At 40.7% G+C, this 21,676-nt stretch overlaps 1 protein-coding gene across 2 annotated transcripts in view; it reads right to left on the bottom strand.

Annotated features, from left to right (window-relative positions):
• LOC142143326 (NACHT, LRR and PYD domains-containing protein 3-like) overlaps window positions 1–21,449 on the bottom strand; it is a 45,225-nt gene extending 23,776 nt beyond the window's left edge. The window contains exons 1-3 of one of the 2 annotated variants that reach the window (XM_075201083.1): window positions 21,316–21,449; window positions 20,992–21,179; window positions 8,131–8,399 (exon numbers count right to left, since the gene is read on the bottom strand). In XM_075201083.1, coding sequence (XP_075057184.1) covers window positions 8,131–8,399; window positions 20,992–21,083 — 361 coding nt within the window. In that variant the 5' untranslated portion in view covers window positions 21,084–21,179; window positions 21,316–21,449. Of the gene's footprint in view, window positions 1–8,130; window positions 8,400–20,991 lie in introns of both variants that reach the window. The other variant, XM_075201074.1, reaches the window with a different exon arrangement.
• Window positions 21,450–21,676: the final 227 nt, after the last annotated feature.

Here is a 21,676-nt window from a genome sequence, read left to right as displayed (position 1 = left end):
CCAGCAAGCAACAGTAGGCCCCGGACATCTGGGCGAAAATTATATATACATAAAATTATATACATCTGGCCAACAACGGGACAAGTTTCAATGACAACTATGAGACATCCACATCATTAGTCCCTGGTAAGAACCTATTACATGTTACATAGCACTATCCCTCCATTTGCTAGCACCAGTGAGGAATCCTCAGACACAGACCAGGGCCCGCGTAAGCTTATCGAGCTATTGCAGGCTCATTTGCTAGGCAAGCAAGTAAACAAGACTGACCAAGGTGCAGGGCCTCATTTAGGAGAAGGCGCCAGCGACATGGGGCGGGTCAAGAACACAGCTCTCATGTGCGGAATCAGACCCAGTTCTAGAGACAAAATTAAAAAAAGGCATTTTTCGTGGACATGTTCACGATTACAGAAATGGGTAAAAAGAACCTGGCCACTGCATGCGAGAGGAACAGCATAGGTGAAGAAGCTTACCTATCATTCCCCAATTGGGTGAATGGGTACTGTGTTTTGCAGCCATTTACAGTGAATATAGGCCATACAAACGTATCGACATCTGGCGTTATTTACACTAAATTAATGTTCACCATGTTCATCAAAGATGACAATGTGATATGGCAGACACACAATGAAATGTTCAGACGAAAGAGAAGTGGCCGGGCCAATTTACCACTAGGTTTCAAAGACATCGACACCTGGATGGAGTCAATACGTCCTAGTAGTCATCCACATTATCAGCGAGTCAAAAAATGGTTTCATTCCTTAGGTGAGGGTGCCATCATCCCTCCAATACAAAAACAAATCTTATGCTTTTAACTCTGAATCCTGTTTGCGTGGTACAGAGCGCAAATACCGACATGCATGCTCCACCTGCACAGGACCATATCAGGCCACGGAATGCCCTAGGCCCGACCTATAACGTAGATAGAGTCACGGTGCTCTGACAGCAGCTACAAGCCAAGGCCCCTTCACCAACTGACCTCAAAACGCTAGACAGATGGCTTAGCCTTTCTCCGGACCAGGGATTGGCCACCTTGTTGAAAAATGTTTTTTATGGGGGATTTCAGATCCCAGTTCAAGAGACTTTAAACCCACCTCCTTTCCCCGGAACTTAAAATCAGCATACGTAAATTACAATGAATCCCCTACAGCATAAAAGGATATAGAAGTTCTATGACCAGTATAAAAGTATGCAATCATAAGATGATAGGACTCTTCTAATAAACTTTTTTCTGGTAGGCAGTCCATAGTTCCTAACTGTTTTTATTAGGATTGCTGTGCTATTGTGTGAGTCAAATGTGATAACAGTGGATTTTACCTTAAATTTGCATTCAAATGAAATGTACAATGTAGATTACTGAGATGTAATAAAATACGATCCACGGACTTGAAAAGAATAGTGCCACAGGCTGGCAATTGCTTGGCACGACAGAGCAATAACCTTTGAATAAAGCATACCTCAGTCATGGGAGCGGACATGTTCTGCGCAGTAATAAAAGTAATGCAAAACAAGTCCAGTGTAATTCCAAACTGCTGTTTTTGTGCTCAAATGAAATAAATGTAACCCATTTTCCATTTTAGCAAGCAAAATAGCACCAGCTAAAATAAATAATGATTATGGAGCAACAAAGGGGAAAGCTACAACCCAAGCTGCTGAAATAATATACCTCAAGTCTTATAAAGCTAGAAAAGAGGAAAAGAAAAAGACTTTGAGACAGAGACCTGGGTATTCTTAGACTGTATATGCGTGATGTACACAGTATTAAAGCCAATCACTCTCACTACTGGAATTACTCATCCAAGCACGTGAAACTCTGCTCAGACAGGAAGGCAGAAATGTTGTCTATTGCAGCTGGCTTACCCATGGAAACCAGCTACCAAGTGGTCATTATTAAAGTTGAGTAGCAAAGTAACATTTTCATTTTTCAAACAGGGAAGTGTACAAGTGCAGTACTGTGACACTATGCCCTATTTTTGCACAAATTAAACTATTTTTACAGGGAACTGCATGAGTTTGTGGACCAAAATGGCAATACCTGTGAGGGCCTCAAAATTTACCATCTTCTAATGGAAGAAGCTAGGAGGCTTTGATGTGCAGGCTCAACACACATGGGATGAGATTACTTAAGTGAGATCGGGACAACAAAGATATATTTAGGGGGTGTTCCCAGCTTTGTAGGAGATGCACAGTCCTTTCCACCCAGTAAAAGCATGAGACATTACAGGTACTCAGGAGGTCCCGTTAATTAGGAGTTGTCCTATGCTTTTAGTGGGACGACTTTTGCACCTTTCGTATTTTCAAGCTACTCTGATCAATGTAATGAAAACATCTGAACACACAAATGTAACTTATATAATAAACACAGCCACAACGTTTTCTCAATATTACATCTAATTTGAGAGATAATTGAGACTAATCCCATATTAAGTGAAGAAAACAAAACCAAAAAATTATGTAAGTGGTGGTCTTAAAGTGTTGGTAGGCAGTTTTCAACCATAACATTTCTATATGGACCCTGAGTCAAGCAAAAGTAGGCACAGACTGCCTTTCCAGAGGCAGTTCCAAACACCGGGATGTGCTGGATACACACCTATGCAATTATCGATTCACAACCCTTTGGTCAGATATTGCAGAAGTGTGTACGCTCCCATGACCATGCTTTATCATACCAAAACACATTGCATCTGTTGATTTGGTTTATAAACTTCACGATCAAAGATAGAACAACATCTTTTCAGCAGATGGTTATGAGGCATGAAGACCACACATCTGAAAGTAAATTGTGTAGCTGTGTAATCAGCATGCTCAACGAGGCTTTCAGTCGTTGCTGAAATCGTTAGAGACACTGCATCTGAAGTATGATTGCATAGGTGTGTTCCCAGATTAATGTATGCACTAGATGGACAATTAAATGCATTTGCAAAAAAAACAATCTGTATCTGTTTGTAGCATTCATACCCGTAATAGAGAAAGCCAGTGCTTACTCTACCTGCACTACATTGTGCAAGCATAGAGAGAGGATAAAGTCCAGATTTCAGTGCCAATTTTGTGCTGGGCAGTGGGAGCACCTATGAGATACTGTCATTGGTTTGCCATATTTTCAAGCTATTGCTTTTAGAACATATAACTTTTGGGAGCTTGAACTTTCAATTGTATTTGTTATCGCTTTCATGAAGGGTGTAGTTTTCAAGCTGGATTTTCATTTTTACATATATGGCTTTGCCAACCCAATTTTAGAGATTAAACCTTACTTTCCACCTTTAAGAACTATACTATTATCATTGGATCATATTTAGTATTGCTCTTTTCTTAGTAAAATGGTTTCATCTTGTATGATTTTATTGAATAATATTTGTGTATTATTACATTTCTTATTTACTATCCTTTCTTTTTTATCTTCTATTTTTTTGTTGTCATAAAGGGATATATAATTCTGGTGATCATTTTCTAATATCTATGAGTATAAGTGAGGTCTCAATTTGCATTGTTTTGCCTTAGAATATAGCAATAACAGTCTGAGTATAATGTCTGTTCACAGATGCTGTATGGCGGGGAAACCAGGTATATTTCTAAACATGATTGGCAGATATTGTGGAGTCACCATTTACTAATCAAAACTGCCCTTTAATTTAGCACTTGGAAACATTTGTGCAATGTGTTACCTAAACGAGCAAACAGTGCAACATTGTCAGCATTCCTTACAAGCCCTTTCACACATTCATAAACACGTGTATGTAGATAAAATGTGCATCATAAAAGATAACAGTTAATTATGAGTAGTAAAAATTTCCACGTTATGACTACTGCACACAAGATAATGCAATCGGTGACGCAGGTTTTTCCAAAAAAGGATTCTGGAATTTAAAAAAAAATGCACTGCACATGCGAAAGGGCTCTCAGTTTGCACATACAGGGGCGGAGGCAGAGCTGGGCGCAATTTACTCCAAAAATGTAGGTGTAAATTGCATCCAAAAAAAATGTATTACAAATAAACAGACACATACACACACATACACACACACACACACACACACACACACAAAACCCTCATTCCTGGGATGTGGGGAAGCTCTATCTTCTGGTCCATTTGGCAATCCATGGGTTAAATAAACCCCTCAGGAGTAGGAGTGTGCTGGTGTTGAGGAAGAAGTGGCCTAGCAGCTCTATTAATACAGTGGGTATTTCCCACAGCCTGACCTCATACTGAGGGGTCTCTCTGAGGGCTTTTTTATTAACTCATGGAATACCAAGTGGACCAGAAGAAAAGGATCCTCGACCACCCCAGGAATTAGTAGAGCAATATATTAGAGAATGTGGGTTGTGTGTTGTGGGGTGTCTTTATTTCCAATAAATGTTTTGTTTTGATCATGAGAATGCCCACACTAGTAGTATTACAAGAGCCAGCATACCCAACCACTTTAAAGAGGGCAGCGATTGCTGGGACCAGTAGTGCATCATGTAACAATGCTTATATCTAAAAAATATTTTTTCTTTCGCGGGCCAATTCTCCTAAGGAACACAGCCCGTACTGAACAACCTGAAGTTGGTTGGTACTACTGCAGGAGGCCCCATGCTGCTATAGTGGCACTGCCCTAGCGGCATAGCCTAGTGCTGTTATCTGCATTCACTGGGGGGGGGGGGGGGGGGGGCTGGGGGGGCTTGCTGCACCTTCCTTCTGCCCATTTTGCAGATACTAGCCTAGGCTATCAGCACTAGAACTAGCAGTACTTTTGGGGGTGGGTCATTTTTTTTTGTCAGAAGTATTTGCAGCCATTTTCTCCTCTACATAGTAAGCAAGTTGCAAGAAACGCCATCACTGTACTTGGGCTACGTCCTTCCCCTATTCTGTCTCTCTAAGTGTAGAGAGGTACAATTCAGAGAAACATAGAAGATTCTATAGAAACGTATATGTACGCTCTTTTGCTGCGCAAGCATACTAATGAAAAGCCCATTTTGCGTTTACAAGAAGGACTTGCGTCCAACTCTACATTAGTCCCACAGTAGTCAGGTATTTCCAGGAATTTTGGATGGTAAAAATTTGCAAATCGGTGTAATAGCATATGTGGAAAACTATAATCTACATACTTTGCACAATAAAAATATGATTTGTTCGTATCATATTTTGTCCAAAACATGCTCGTAACTAAATCACTGAACTGTGTTTGCTTTTGATAGATTTGATTGTAAAGCCAAACAAAAAAGTTCCAGTATTTGAAGTCTTTGTATATCTCTCTCTTCCTACTACAAGATGTGATCCCCACTCAGGGCCATACCGGTCATAAAGTAAGGTGAGCACCTCGCTTCAGGCAGCACCATTAAAAGATATGACAGGGGAGGTAGATGCTTATATGTCAAGTCTCGGTGCCTTGAAGTTCTAAACGCTCCGAAGGATTTGTCACGTGCATTCTTCCTTCATGGGGACTCTCAACTTCTCTACCATTGCTTCCAATAATGTAGTGTGCATGTCAGCTGTACTTTGCCTTAAGCCAGTTGCAAATTAGAAGCGATTCTCTATAATAAGTCATTAGTAACAGCAGAGACAGGATGGGTAGAGTGCACCTGATGTCACTGCCCCACAGGGGCTGATGTAGTAGGGGGTACACTGCCCCCTGCAGAGGGACTGTGTGACAAGAATGTAGGTAGCTACTAGCGATGGGTATTATTAATTATGTACATTTTAATGACTATACTACTAGCATATTACTTGCTTGGTATTGCCACTACTATGCATTTTATGCATAATTGTAGTCTTTTCTGTTGGAGTATTAAAAGGCCTTACTGCAGGCATATTACTGGACACTGCTACTGCTGTCATATTAACAGCAATTGTTGATGGCATTTGACTGGACGTTACTAGTACTGGCATATCAATTAGTATTGCCGCTGCTAAAATATTACTGAGCAATCTAGTTATAAGCTTATAACTGTGCATGACCACTCTGCTTTTTACTGGACCTATTAAATGCCATATTAATGATGGTATATTACTGTGAACTACTGCTGCATATGATATTATATACTGCATACAGGCTGCATTGACTGTATTTATACTTTGGACAGAAGCCCTATTTCATGTAGCAGAAGTTAATTCAAGTAAGCTGTGGTACCCAGCATAATTACAGCAGTTAAGCTATATATATTTATATTTTTTTAAAAACAAGTGGAGTTACCATTTAAGAATCCTTTGAAAATACTCCCAAGACTGTAAGCTTGTTTGGTCCTGTTCCCTCTATCCCTTTATGTGCAATCTTCGACTGTACATATTTTAGTTATAAGAAAAACCATTTAGTAATGAATGAGTCATCAGAAAGTTATGGGTGTGAGAAATCACTCCAACTGAATCCAGCTGCAGTCAAATGCAATAATAGAGGTGATTACAACAGAACCATGAAATAATACTAAAATAGAATATAGCATGCATTAGAGCTTAAGAATTACAAGCGTTGTAACTATTTTAATTTAAAACATATTGTTATATTTATAACACCATGGGCCACATCGCCGGCATTTGAATTCGCCCCTATGACTATCAAGATAGTTGGCTGGACTCAGGCGGCCGCATCACATTGAAATTACTTCCGGGGAGCGGGTGGCCCTAACAGCCGTGATTCTGAGCGGCCCGGGGGGCCGATGCCCCCCTGCCCCCGGCCCAGCCCGCCCCTGGCTGGACTGCTGTCATTTCAGAGATGTGGTTTCACAAAGAACGTTAACCAAACCAAAGTTCTCCAGCAGAGCATAAAGGTCGAATTTAGTAATATTTTGAGACAACTGTAGAGAAGTATGTTGGCTGTTAAAATATAATTATTATATTATAGTTGTAATCAGTGGATGAAGTGGTCTGGTATACAGTGGTATGCCATATCCACCACTTCTCCTACTGTTTTGATTGTAAAGCTATCAATATCTATTTACTTACATTTTCCATACCACCACTTCTAGATTTCCAGTTTGACCACTGGTTGGAATTATAAAGTAAAAAAACAAAAAAAAAACAACATTAAAAGTTGTTTTATTCTTTAAATATTACTTCCTGATGATTAGTCTATGATTAGAGTAATATTTAAATTATTTGGTATACTTTAGGTGCTCCAGATTAGAGGGAAAAAAATTATCTGGCAATCCACAAGTATAGGACGAACAATATACCAATATATAATAATGTATGCAATTATAAACACATTTGGATGTTTGAGAACCACAGACACATAGGGGCATATTCAATTCTCGCCGTTTTCCGCGGCGTTAAAACTATTGCCGTTATTACGGTAATAGTAAGCTGGATTTCAGCTTACTATTCAGCGAGAAAACTACCGCAATAACGGTATTCACGTGCGCTATTACCGTAATAACGGTAATAGTGCGCACGCCACAGGATTTTTGGCTTTAACGGCAAGAATTGAATATGCCCCATAAACTTATATTCATCGATAAGACTAGAAATGATTAGGACTTCCTAATCGTAAAAAGAGGACAAGCACAGACCCACAAACAAACACAAACACTCACAGGCAGACACGCAATAACACACTAGAGAATTACTGGCCAGTTAACATAAGGAAACACTGGGGAAATGAAAAATGCTGGACAGTGGTGGCCAGGAGGTGTGCTACAAGTTATCCTTACTCTTGTGCTGAAGAGCACCGGCCATTTATTTGTAGCACACATTTTGGCAGTTCAGGGGTCGGAGAGGTTAGCCAACTATGGTGTAACAGAGCCGTGTAGAAATATGCATAAGGATGGGTTTGAAGAGTGCCTGGGTTCTGAAAGGCATCATAGAATCCTATACAGGTGTTAATGCGATCACTGATTGACGCAGAAATCCATTACAGCCTTTAACAATCACAATATTATGGACATAGCAGTGCCGTTCCTATGGAAAAGGACCGCATCAATCTGATGGCTAAGGGGAGAGGTGGTAGGAGATGCAACAACATTTTGATTGTGAACAAAACTCCCTTTTGAAATAGTTCCAGAAACATCTGTCAAAATTCTGCAATTAAGTCACCATCATGAAAGGGTTGAGTAAAATATGTTTGGGTCAAAATTTTTGTCAACTGACTCTGGTGACTGAATTGAATGAGGATGTTGTGCCAATGTGTATAAAACATATAAAAGCTTAGGTCTACTCACCATTTTCTTTGGTCATCCGCCTTTTAGAGTTTGAAGCATCAAGAAAGATTTCACAAAAGGTTGATGCATTTTCTTCCCCAAGACAGTCAATAAGATCTAATAATTTTCTGACTTGTTTTCTGGGTCCCCGTTCATAGGCCACCTCCTCATAATCGTCTCTTGATAGCAACTGCTGTTGTAGGACCTGATCAAGAATAGGGTCGATAAAAGATTCCAGTTCATTTACCAACTGTGGACGGTGTGTTTGCAAAAACAAAAGTGAAGACACTCTAGAAAGACAAAAATAAGTAGATATTACAAATTGATTGTGCCTCTAGTTTATTATATCTTAATTTACATATAACCAACTCTTCAAGTACAGTGGATATAAAAAGTCTACACACCTTTATTGAAATTGCCGGTCTTTGTGATGTAAAGCCGGAAATCAAGATAAATCATGTCATATACCATGTCATATGGTGTTGCAACCCCAAAAAAATCAAGTGAAAAACAAACTGACATTAATATATAATAAAATATAAATTATATATATATATATATATATATATATATATATATATATATATATATATATATAGTGAGATAGCAACTGGTAAGGTCTGTGAACGGAGGCATTTGTTCTTCAAGGACAATGTTGCTTGTGTTTTAGATGGTGTTAATTAAGTTACAGATTACCTGGGATATGATCTCTTATAAGGAAGGTATGTCTCTAGAACTGTGGTGTACTGAAATTATGAAATGACCTGCGTTACTGTTTAATTATGCACAGACTAGAAGCTGGGTACATTTTGTTTTGATGCCAATAAAAGCCAGCCAGACTGGCTTTAAACCCCTACAGGTGGATAGGTCTGAAATACCGCTACAACAGGGACAGACAGTTAAAAGAAAACTTTCCCTGCGCCCTGCACGTTGATGTTTAGTGCGTGCATGCACATATACTCCTATATTAGGCGCGCGCTCACATACCGTGAATAGATTTTTCGGAAGATCACTGATGGCAATCAACCCCTAGTGAAGGGAAAGCTTAAGATAGGACGACAGGCAAGACACCACACACAGACTCAATGGTATATTGGACCAGATCAATTCTACAATGAACCGATTAAAATGTCTTAGTGTGCCCTTTGAAGATAACATGGTATCCACCTGGGGGTTTTCATTACCCAGCAGTCAGTAACAGGAATAAAGAAAAAAAAAAGAAAAAAAAAAAAAAGAAGCTTTCTGCCTCTAGCTACAAAAGCCAACAAGAACAGAGAAGCAGGTTTGTGTGATAGCTGACAAAATATCCAGAGTGGCCAAAAATAGAAAGTAAGAACCCATGTCCATGTATTGGAGTATTTAGATAAAATGAGAGGGAGATACTGTGCAGCATGCAAAGATGTAACTTGTTCTATGTAGACTATGCAAACTGTGCTTCACATTTAGTAGACTTGCGCTGAATGCAGAAGGGATGAGATGTAAACAGAGTTTACAAGAGACCGCAAAAGATAAAATTCTCTGACTACAGCCCGATATCTAACCCTAGTTTGGATATCAATGAACTGTTAATCAAAGTCTTTGTGGGCAATGCGAACACTAAATCTGTTAGCAACCAAGCAATTTTGAGATCCAGATGACATGACACAGGTTCTCCAACAAATCTGGAGTGTCATTGAAAAAGCCCTTGGAGAACAACAGAGGAAGCTTAGGGCACTAGAATAGCAGACAGACTAAAAAAAACTAAACTCTGGCTGGCTAAAGTGGGTATACCAGAACCATTTGAGTTACTGCTCTGTACAGATCTTTTGCAGAACTTTCAACAACAGGGCTGGTAGAGAACAAGCATAGGGATGCCACAGATCCACCCATGAAAAGGACATTGTATCCATCTTCTACATTCCCTGTCGTTGGACAAAAAACAAAGGGACTGTACATTGGAAGAATTCGAGAATATGTCTAAACTCCCGACAGTGTATACGATCATTTGAATGATAATGTTTTGGAGTACAACCCTCGAGATAATGAATCTGCCAACCCGTTGAGATGTACCAGTAAATGTCGCAATTACACAATGTTTTGCTGTACCATCCAAACCAAGATCTCTAGCGCTACCCTGCATAGAGATATGAAATGATTACATCCCCCCATCCTGTTATCCAGGACCAGCTGAGTAGAAACTTCTTGAGCCTGTCTGGGAACTGAGTCTTTGAGTACCAATGTTACTCTCCTTAGCACGAATAGTTATACAGTCAAGTCCATAAATATTGGGACATCGACACAATTCTCATATTTTGGGCTCTATACACCACCACAATGGATTTGAAATTAAACAAACAAGATGTGCTTTACCTGCAGACTTTCAGCTTTAATTTGTAGGAATTTACATGCAAACCAGGTGAACGGTGTAGGACTTACAACGGTTTCTATATGTGCCTCCCACTTTTTAAAGGACCAAAAGTAATGGGACAAACTAAACAATCCTACATCAAACTTTCACTTTTTAATACTTTGTTGCAAATCCTTTGCAGTCAATTACAGCCTGAAGTCTGAAACACATAGACATCACCAGATGCTGGGTTTCATCCCTGGTGATGCTCTGCCAGGCCTCTACTGCAAATGTCTTCAGTTCCTGCTTGTTCTTGGGAAAGTTTCCCTTCAGTTTTGTCTTCATCAAGTGAAATGCATGCTCAATCGGATTCAGGTCAGGTGATTGACTTCGCCATTGCATAACATTCCACTTGTTAGCCTTAAAAAACTCTTTGGTTGCTTTTGCAGTATGCTTCGGGTCATTGTCCATCTGCACTGTGAAGCGCCGTCCAAGGAGTTCTGAAGCATTTGACTGAATATGATAATATTGCCCGAAACACTTCAGAATTCATCATGCTGCTTTTGTCAGCAGTCACATCATCAATAAATACAAGGGAACCAGTTCCATTGGCAGCCATACATGCCCACACCATGACACTACCACCACCATGCTTCACTGATGTGGTATGTTTCGGATCATGAGCAGTTCCTTTCCTTCTCCATACTCTTCTCTTCCCATCACTCTGGTACAAGTTGATCTTTGTCTCATCTGTCCATAGGATGTTGTTCCAGAACGGTAATGGCTTTTTTTTAGATGTTGTTTGCCAAACTCTAATCTGGTCTTCCTGTTTTTGTGGCTCACAAATGGTTTACATCTTGTGGTGAACCCTCTATATTCACTCTTGTGAAGTATTCTCTTGATTGTTGAGTTTGACACATATACACCTACCTCCTGGAGAGTGTTCTTGATTTGGCCAACTGTTGTGAAGGGGTTTTACTTCACCAGGGAAAAAATTCTTCTGTCATTCACCACAGTTGTTTTCCGTGGTCTTCCGGGTCTTTTGGTATTGTTGAGCTCTCCGGTGCGTTCTTTCTTTTTAAGAATGTTCCAAACAGTTGATTTGGCCACACCTAATGTTTTTGCAATCTCTATGATGGGTTTGTTTTGATTTTTCAGCCTAATGATGGCTTGCTTCACTGATAGTGACAGCTCTTTGGATCTCATATTGAGAGTTGACAGCAACAGATTCCAAATGCAAATGACACACATAGAATCAACTCCAGACCTTTTACCTGCTTAATTGATGATGAAATAGTGAGGGAATAGCCCACACATGTCCATGAAATAGCTTTTGAGTCAATTGTTCTATTACTTTTGGTCCCTTGGGAGGCACATATAGCAACCGTTGTAAATGCTACACCGTTCACCTGATTTGGATGTAAATACCCTCAAATTAAAGCTGAAAGTCTGCAGTTAAAGCACATCTTGTTAGGTTCATTTCAAATCCATTGTGGTGGTGTAGAGCCCAAAATATGAGAATTGTGTAGATGTCGCAATATTTATGGACTTGACTATATGTGGGGCTGATTCCTCAGCTTTCTCTTGATTGAAACCTCCCCAGCCCACTAGACACATCTTGTAACGCTTATGTAAGGAAGGGGATCTAGAATAGGACACTGAGAAAAACTGCACTAATGGGACAGTTCCCTACTTGCTGCCAGAGAAAGGAAGAGGTGTCTAATTATGTACCATTAAAAGCGGTTAGGCGGCTACCAAAGACCTGAGAGACCAGAGTCATCTTCCCTCACAGCCTTGTCAAGCCTAATAATGCCCTGTACACATTGGCAATCTGATTTTGAACTTTATTAGTGTCCGATCAGAGCGCCCTGTTCTCTGGTTACCCTGTGTGGTTACGTAGCACCAACATATCATATCTAATGAGGGTGGAGCAGAAGGCCAGTTTGCGACCCTCTGCATCTCAGAGCTGTGGTTCAGCGGCCATTGTGTGTCATATAATTTGGCTGGTGGCATTTTACCCGCTAAGGTTACCCTGACCATTTGAGTCTTGCCAAGTCTGCCTTGCTTGGATGAGGCAGCGGTTCACCTCTTCAGACACCCAGTTAGTGTGGTGTGGTGATCCCTTTTAATGATTGGCAAGAACAGTTGCCAATTATGGAGAGTGCCAGGGAAGGTAATACATGTTTTATTAAAACATATTTACTAGAAACCATGTGGTTTTCTTTCTGTCAGGGGGAAAAAAAAGGTTGTTGTGTAATCTTGAACTCCTACCTCAGAGTCTGAAACAGAAGAGTGCAGAACCTGTTTGACAGGCTCTTTTCTGCTTTTATTCTAAACTGCAGTTTACTGCTAAAGAAGGGATTGAAGGAGAGACCATTTTTTTGATGGTCCTTCTGTCAGATTTGTAGACCTTAATGAGGGATAGTCGTAAGTAGTCCCTGGTAACACTGACAGAAATCTATCAGCAGTGCACGCTTTTGATTAATGAGTGCACAAGCAAGCACTGAACATCAGCGCGCAGCCTACATACCATGTGTGGCAGGTGGCGGTGACTGTCTTTTCTGGTATTTTTAGAATCTTGCTACCTACACATTTTTCACATATACAATAGTCTTAATTGTACTGCTTTACTTTCTCAAATTATTTTTATTCACTTGTAGACATTTCATTAATTTAAAGGAGAGCACTTTGGTTTCACTGATTTCTAATTTGTTTTTGAGAGCCAGACCCCTCCCTTCATTGGTGCTGCATACTTTAAAAATGGAGACTCACGAAGGTTGTAACTGTGACATTCTGATTACACTTGTTACACAAACTAAGGTCTCAAATACAAGAAAGACCTTGATGTTGGCAGATGAGCTTACCCCAATGTATCTAATGTATGCCTGATGTAAACCTTGGGACTATGCTATTGGTGCAGAGCTATCTTGCTATTTGCCCAAATTTGCATTTTCGTGCAATTGCGTTTTTTTGTGATCTAATTTTACATCTGGATTCTTTGCCACAGATCTGTCCTTAAATGTTTTAGAAAATGACACTACATGGTAGTTATTTTTAGTTTAACTACATTTCATTACAATTCCCCTGGGTAATGTCTTATGAATGCATTATAGAATTCTTGTTGTAAAGTCTGTAAATCATTAACATTTTTACAGTTCTCTGCCAATATCATCAGCCTGTTTTACTCAGTTCCCTAAAATATAGGGGATTTATTACAGGATAAAAGATTTGCTGCAAGTCCAATAAATCAATGAAACAATTAATCAATCGACCCAGACAAACATTTGTAGTGAGGTATTAAAATATTACGTATCATTAATAGTTAAAATGAACTGCCTACGCAACAATATTTGTAGCTTTAATAATCTTAACATGATAACAAGAGTTTCAAATATAGATGAATTTGTACAGGTGTTTTATTACATTTCCAGGCCATAAACTGATCAAAAAATTTATAAAAAGTTTATCATACACGTGTATTGCAAGCATATACTCACATTGGAATCTCTAGTCATTGACCAAAGAAATTTGCAGTTCATATTAAAACCTATACACTATTGTCAAGCAATAAAAGGTTGTTTTTATAGTTCTCTTCTTTCTCTGATTTTATTCATGGCTTTCATAGGTAGTGAACCTTCTATTGTTCACATCAACCTTGTTCTTAATTGCTTAATCATCCAAATGAATCTGCAACATCCCCAACAAGATCAGTACTTATTTCCTGAATTATTGAAAAAATTATGGAGACCCTAAGGGTGCCGGTAATGTAAAAAGTTTGGAAACCACTGGGCTAGAGTATTCTATAATAAGCAAACTCGGTCAAATGATCATGCAGTTTTCACAGAGACAAAGTCAATCATACTGAAATGAAAGCTCCTTACTATGAAACTTGTTATATACTGAAAGAATTGTGCAAATGCGGCATAGCTTCATACAACATGTCATAATTCTGTTTAAGCACGTCGGAGCTGCGCACACTCAGGCTGGTTTTGTTAAATATGTCCTAGGTCAGTGTTCCACTAGCATGCAGTCAGACAACATACAATGTTGCCTGAGCGAACTTGTAGAATCATTCACTCTTCTTTTGGTTATTCAGCCTCTAGGTCTAAAGTCTAATGGTGACTTTATAGAAGAAAACAATTTTATTATCAACTCAATCCTTTGTAAAGGGGCTAAAAACATACAAAATGACGGGTTTTGTTTATTCAGTTCTTGTAAGGCCTGTAATAATATACAAGATTTCAGGCTCTGTCCTTGACATATATTCTGTTTCTAACTAAGGCTGGGTACACACTACAGTGTTTTCAGCAGATTATTGGGCCAATCAGACAATATACGACTGATTGGCCTGATATCACAGTGGTGTGTATCCTGCAATGAGGAAGGATTATTGTTCCAAAGCACAACATACCGTTGAAGGAGATTTTTAAACTAAACTAAAAATCTCGTTCACCAATATCGTTCAAATTCTACAGTGCGTATGCTCTCTGCAGAATTGGAACGACAATTTAGGGCAGAAGTGCACTTTCAGCCCGGTTAAGGGGAGACCATCTACAGCTGCTACCCTCTGCGTTATTTTCCTTTCTTACCTGAAGGGTCTGGTGATAGGCCAGTAACGGTTCAGGCTGATAATACACAGGTTGAGGATAGAAGCTGTGTAGCACATTATGTCAACTTAAACCTGAGGTGCCCGAATTTGATGACTATCAGCCACACCAGCGTGTTTCCCAGGAGAGTGGACAAGGATGAACAGTGACAGTAGCTAGCCGGTCAGCAATACAGATAGTGAGAAATGCTAGCTTATTATTGTTCATCAGTTTGATGCCGATATTCTAACGGCCGTTTATTCATTCATTCATCTGGAAATATGTTTAGGTATGTGTTTGTCAGCTCTCTCAGCTCATAGCAGGGCGCATATAGTGTATCAGTGTGTGATGCTGTGAGCTGATGCACAGCAGCTGTATAATGGCTCCTTTGAGTTATAGTGGAACTTTTCACCTCATTGGCTTTAGACATTAGATCAACAAGCAGGTCAATTTAATGCAGGTTTAATTTTTTTAACCCCTACTGAATCATCACAACGATCGTCAAGACAGTTGACCAATAGCCACATATGGTCATATATTTGTTTTATTCTTATAAAGTGTGCTCTCATTTGCCTTGGTGTATTATAAGATTAAAGAGCGAGCAGGTACCAGTGAGACAATGATCAGGTCTCATTGACACTGCTTATCTGATTATCTTGACACGTTAAACACCTGTGAGGTGAGTGAGTGGTCCCTTCCCGTGTGATTGTTGACTGTGCACCAGGTGAGTGAGTGGTGCCTTCATTAGAATTTTCCTGTAGTATGTACCCAGCCTAAGTATTAATAAACAGGAGAATACAAGTTGTGAGATCATAGCATTTGATTACAATAGTTATTTGCATAGAAGAACATTAATATACTTACAGCTGTGTTAACACTATTCTTTGTAAAAGAGGATAAGATGTAAGATCATAGTGCTTCAAGACAAAATATTTCCTTAAACCCTTTAGTGCTAACGACGAGTGGGACTTTGTTAGTAGTTTCAACCTAACGCCTATAAAGGAAGCTGGCAATAATATTAACAAGTTCAGGAGGCAGTCACTACGGGGTGCAGCATCTACTAAAGCTTCAGCTAAAGGAATACCAATTATGCATGAGACTTGCTGGTCCTCATCTTGGACTTTTGTGTAAGTTGCCTACTAGCTGTTGCTAGGTGACAAGCTTCCCAAAGAACAAAATATAAAAAGGGCCTCATCCAGAATTGGCCACAATTGTGTTCACAAAAAAACCTGCTTTCATATGCAAAGCTTCATTTATCACAAGATGCGTGCAGGTAGGCACCAGTAGCCTATGCGCCTGGTTTACAGAAGGCAGACATCATATACACTTACGCCCATGTTTTATCCATTTATTTTGTTGCAAAAAACACACTCACTATTAAAAGTCACACATTAAGTGCCACCGCACTCAATAATTAATGTGAACTATTGCGCTTCCAATACATAAGAAAGAGACAATAGTTCAAAAGTTTAATAATAAAATACATAGCTGGTGACCACTTCACTCTTAGGCAGTTAATGCATGGCAACTATACTTAAACACTTAAAAGATGCGGAAATGGCAGTTTCCACATCTTTTAAGTGTCATATTAGCTTAATGCATAGACCCCACTATAGCTAATCCTCGTTAGCCACTAGGTATATCTTTCCCGTTCAAAATATGTTTGTTCAAAATCCACTCCAATGACTTTATTTACCACTATCCAAAAAGTTATTACAGATCAAAGCCTTTCAGGCAAAAAAAATGCTGTGCCATGTATAAGTAAAAGAATTAAATAAAGTATTTAAAAATTAAGCATAATAGCAGTGGATTGGGAACTTAAAGTGACCCTGGAAAAAATTCTGAAAGTGGCCTCGTGTGGGCGGGGCAAATCAATTGTAGGCAGGGCGAATACAAAAGCAGACAATATTAGTATACCACTTTAGCCTTAGCCACAATGGTAGTAAGCAAGGTAAGCAGAGTGACAGCAACTACAAACTAAGTGCTCACAGTAGGTGGATCAAACACAAGTAGTTAAAGCATTGCACTGTGGAGCAAAGTAGTAGACAGTCAGCACATGCACTGTTACGTGAGTGGTACCAACTAATGCTGCAGCAGGGAGATCCTAGGTTTAGTACTGAAGTGATAGTAGTTGACTTTGAGAAGGCCGTGCAGTTGCATGAAGCACGGTCACCATAAGAAAAGCATTCGGGGTCTCATCAACTGTGAAACACCCATAATACCGCTTTCATACTGCCGCCCCGGCAATATCCCAGGTTTTTCAAGCCGGGTTTTTGCCGGGGCTCGGAGCGTCCCAGCTCAGAAACACCATTCATACTGCACCTCGGACCCGGGAATTTCCCGGGTTGACCCCATTCATACTGCACAAGTCTGTGCCCTGGCAATTTGTGGGAGTCATCACCAGAGCAGTTTTCATTGGCCATTCACCATCCACCATTTCTCCTAAACTCCTTCTCGAATCTTCCACGGGCTCCCACCGATGACATCATCCTCCAGAGACAGGCAGACAGCCAATCAGCTTGTTTTCTGTGCAACCCGGGTTGAAAAACCCCGGGTTGCACCATTCATAGTGCAGGCAACCTGGGTCCGACCCGGGAATTACCCCTCGATAAAATCCCAGGTTGAAGACCCGGGATTTTTGACTTGTACCATTCATACTGCACCAAGACCCGGGTCGTTTGAGCTCGCCCTGGCAAAAACCCGGGATTTTGGTGCAGTATGAATGGGGTATTAGATTTAAATTCTCCCTAGCAGTGTAAAACGTAAATTACATTACATCTGCCAACAATTCTCGTGAGAATATTCAATACAGGCAGCATCCTAGTTACTGCCATTCTGTACAGACAGCATGCAGTAGACCATACAGTACAGATAGTATGCAGGTGATCTTCACAGTACAGGGAGCATCCCAGTCATCACATACAGTACAGAGAGCAACCTAGTGACTGCCATACTGTACAGAGGGCATCCCCATAGCCGGATTAAGGGGGGGCACGTGCCCCGGGACCCCCTCTCTCTGAGTGCCCCCCGCCGCCCATATGTTTTCATCTGCTGTCAGCAACTGACAGCAATCGCACCAGGCCCCCCTCTCTCCACGTGCGGCGGGCCCCCCCGCCGCCCACATTACCTCTGTTGTAGCTAACCAGCTGTCAGATACTGTCCGACAGCAATGACACCAGCCTCCCCTCTCTCCGCGGGAAGCGCCCCCCCAGCATTACTTCTCCCATTGATAACTAGCTGTCAGTTATGTCTGACAACAATGACACCAGCCTCCCCTCTCTCCGCGGGTAGCGCCCCCCTCCCCCACTGCCGCCAGCATTACTTCTCCCATTGATAACTAGCTGTCAGTTATGTCTGACAACAATGACACCAGCCTCCCCTCTCTCCGCGGGTAGCGCCCCCCTCCCCCACTGCCGCCAGCATTACTTCTCCGATTGATAACTAGCTGTCAGTTATGTCTGACAGCAATGACACCAGCCTCCCCTCTCCGCGGGTAGCGCCCCCCCCCTCCCCCACTGCCGCCAGCATTACTTCTCCCATTGATAACTAGCTGTCAGTTATGTCTGACAGCAATGACACCAGCCTCCCCTCTCTCCGCGGGTAGCGCCCCCTCCTCCCCCACTGCCGCCAGCATTACTTCTCCCATTGATAACTAGCTGTCAGCTACTGTCTGACAGCAACCGCGGCTCTCTGACAGCTGACGCATGCGCGGTGTGCGCCCACTCTTTCTTAGCAGCACCGCAGCTGCTGTAATACCTAAAATGGCCAAAATGGATCCTCGGCATGAAGACTCAAGAGAGAGACAGTAGGCGAGTGAAAAAAAAAATTATACTAAACATAAATATATATAGAAAACCCTAATAACATTTTTATTTATTGATTAAACATGTAAAATGTAGCCACCTATAACTGTAAGAATACATTTTATATATATATATATATATATATATATATATATATATACACATATATAATATCTTATGGCCACATTTTACATATTTAATCAAGCAGTCAAGTAATATGCTATGAGGGGTCTTCTTAAATATGATTATTTATTTTATCAGTAGTGTTTCAATAAATATACGTTAAACATTAATATTAGGCTGGTAGAGCCAATTGAGTGGCAGATTATATTTTATTAATCATTAGTAAAGTAATGAAGCCGTCCAGTTATATTAAAGTTTGAATAAAATTTTAATACATTATGCATAATTTATATTTATTTATTTGTATACACATATTTATGTAGTCTAATTAAAGCTTTAACGTTAATAATGATTAATAAAATAGAGGGTCCTGCATAATTATTACACATTTTATATATATATATATATATATATATATATATATATATATATATATATATATATATATGTATATATATATATATATACATATATATATAGACACATAGATATGCACATATATACATATAGTGTGTGAGAGTGTGTGGATGCAGAGGAGCACAGAGTGTGTGAAGATGATGCAGAGGGGCACAGAGTGTGTGAGTGTGTGTGGATGCAGAGGGGCACAGAGTGTGTGGATGCAGAGGGGCACAGAGTGTGTGGGGATGTCGCAGAGGGGCACAGAGTGTGTGGATGCAGAGGGGCACAGAGTGTGTGGAGATGACGCAGAGGGGCACAGAGTGTGTGGAGATGACGCAGAGGGGCACAGAGTGTGTGGAGATGACGCAGAGGGGCACAGAGTGTGTGGATGCAGAGGGGCACAGAGTGTGTGGAGATGACGCAGAGGGGCACAGAGTGTGTGGAGATGACGCAGAGGGGCACAGAGTGTGTGGAGATGACGCAGAGGGGCACAGAGTGTGTGGATGCAGAGGGGCACAGAGTGTGTGGAGATGATGCAGAGGGGCACAGAGTGTGTGGATGCAGAGGGGCACAGAGTGTGTGGAGATGACGCAGAGGGGCACAGAGTGTGTGAGAGTGTGTGGATGCAGAGGGGCACAGAGTGTGTGGAGATGACGCAGAGGGGCACAAAGTGTGTGGATGCAGAGGGACACAGAGTGTGTGGATGCAGAGGGGCACAGAGTGTGTGGATGCAGAGGGGCACAGAGTGTGTGGATGCAGAGGGGCACAGAGTGTGTGGATGCAGAGGGGCACAGAGTGTGTGGAGATGAAGGAGGGCACAGAGTGAGTTAGCTGTAAATTATTCTTTGACAGAAATATAATAGAAAAAAAAAATATAAAAATATTATTTTCCCTTGGATTTATGTGTATTATTTTTGCAAACAACTTACTAAGTATGTCCGCCCTGACCTTAATACTTTTTACGTTATTTTGACCCAACTACTTATAAAACAGGATTGCTCAGTAATTATTTTGGAGGGGTGCCTTGAAATAATTATGGAGACTCTAAGGGTGCCGCAAACTGCAAAAGTCTGGGAACCACTGCCTTAATTTAGATCTTAGGGGCCCCCCTGTCTTAAGTGCCCCGGGCACCCCAAAGCCTTATTCCAGCTCTGGGCATCCCAATGACGTACATACAATAGTGACAATGTGTATGTGTGATATGGATATATATATATATATATATATATATATATATAGTCCCCAGCCCAGCCTGCCCCTGAGAAGATGGCAGTGAACTAGGCTTGCCAGTGGCACTCCCCATACTGTTGCACTACAAGTCCCAGAGCATCCAGCTGCCAGGGTGAGCTGAGACATGCAGTCCTGCCACAGCTAGACAGGCACAAATTGCCTTCTAGCCATACATAAGAACACCAGATTTGTAGTTCCCCAGTTGGCTCACCCACTACTTATACAAAATACAACTTCACAAATTCTAAATATAATAAATTAAGCAAACGTTATATATACATATCTCTGGAAAGCCTACAAATCACTCTGCTATACAAAAAAATGAATCTGAGCAAAAGTGTGTATATGTAGTGCAAGTATTTCTCCTCATATTTTAATAGTACACACACTCTCTTCTGTTGCCTCTACACCCTACCTTTTATTGTGCCAGCTGTCTAAAACAGTGCCCTCTTCTCCACAGGTCACCAATTCCTCTTCCATGTAGTGTGCTGCAAACGGAGTAGTCATTTGTTATCCTTCTTTTACTTCTCCGAACATTAATGCCATCCTATTTCAGTCCCATGCAGCATTGATCTTGGTTTCCAGGTCCAGCACGGAAGATAACTAAAATAACAATAGATTTCAAAGAAATTTCTGCGTGTCACTGCCACTTCCTCATGTCACTAATCACCTTACACACCCAGTCCTACAATACTAGCTCACACAGGAGCGCAGAGTGTCCATCTAAGTTATGTTGCACCTGCTTAAAGCTGTTTCCACGTCTGTAACATAAAATCCCAGTCTCTGTGTAACGTCATAGGACCCAAGGGAACATGCGCGGATCTCCCTACTAGTATGTTGTTCTTCCACATGACCGTAGGATGTGTGGTGCTGCTAGAGCTCCTCTGCAAGACACAGTGATATAACCTTACAGAAGAGCAGACTTTATAATTACAAGTACTAATATATTTTATGTATAGCCAATAATCTGTAGCTACAATTGTAAATGTCCTTCTCTTTTAGTAATACTCTGTCTGGCAAATTAGTGACAAGTTTCGATTCAGACCTTGTGACCACTGGATAGAAAACTTGTCTATTGTGGAATACAAACATGTCCATGT

The sequence above is a fragment of the Mixophyes fleayi genome, chromosome 1 (assembly GCF_038048845.1).
Source record: "Mixophyes fleayi isolate aMixFle1 chromosome 1, aMixFle1.hap1, whole genome shotgun sequence".
NCBI classification, from domain to species: Eukaryota; Metazoa; Chordata; class Amphibia; order Anura; family Limnodynastidae; genus Mixophyes; species Mixophyes fleayi.
The sequence above is the reverse complement of the archived record's forward strand: the minus strand, read 5'-3'. Positions and strand labels throughout refer to the sequence as shown.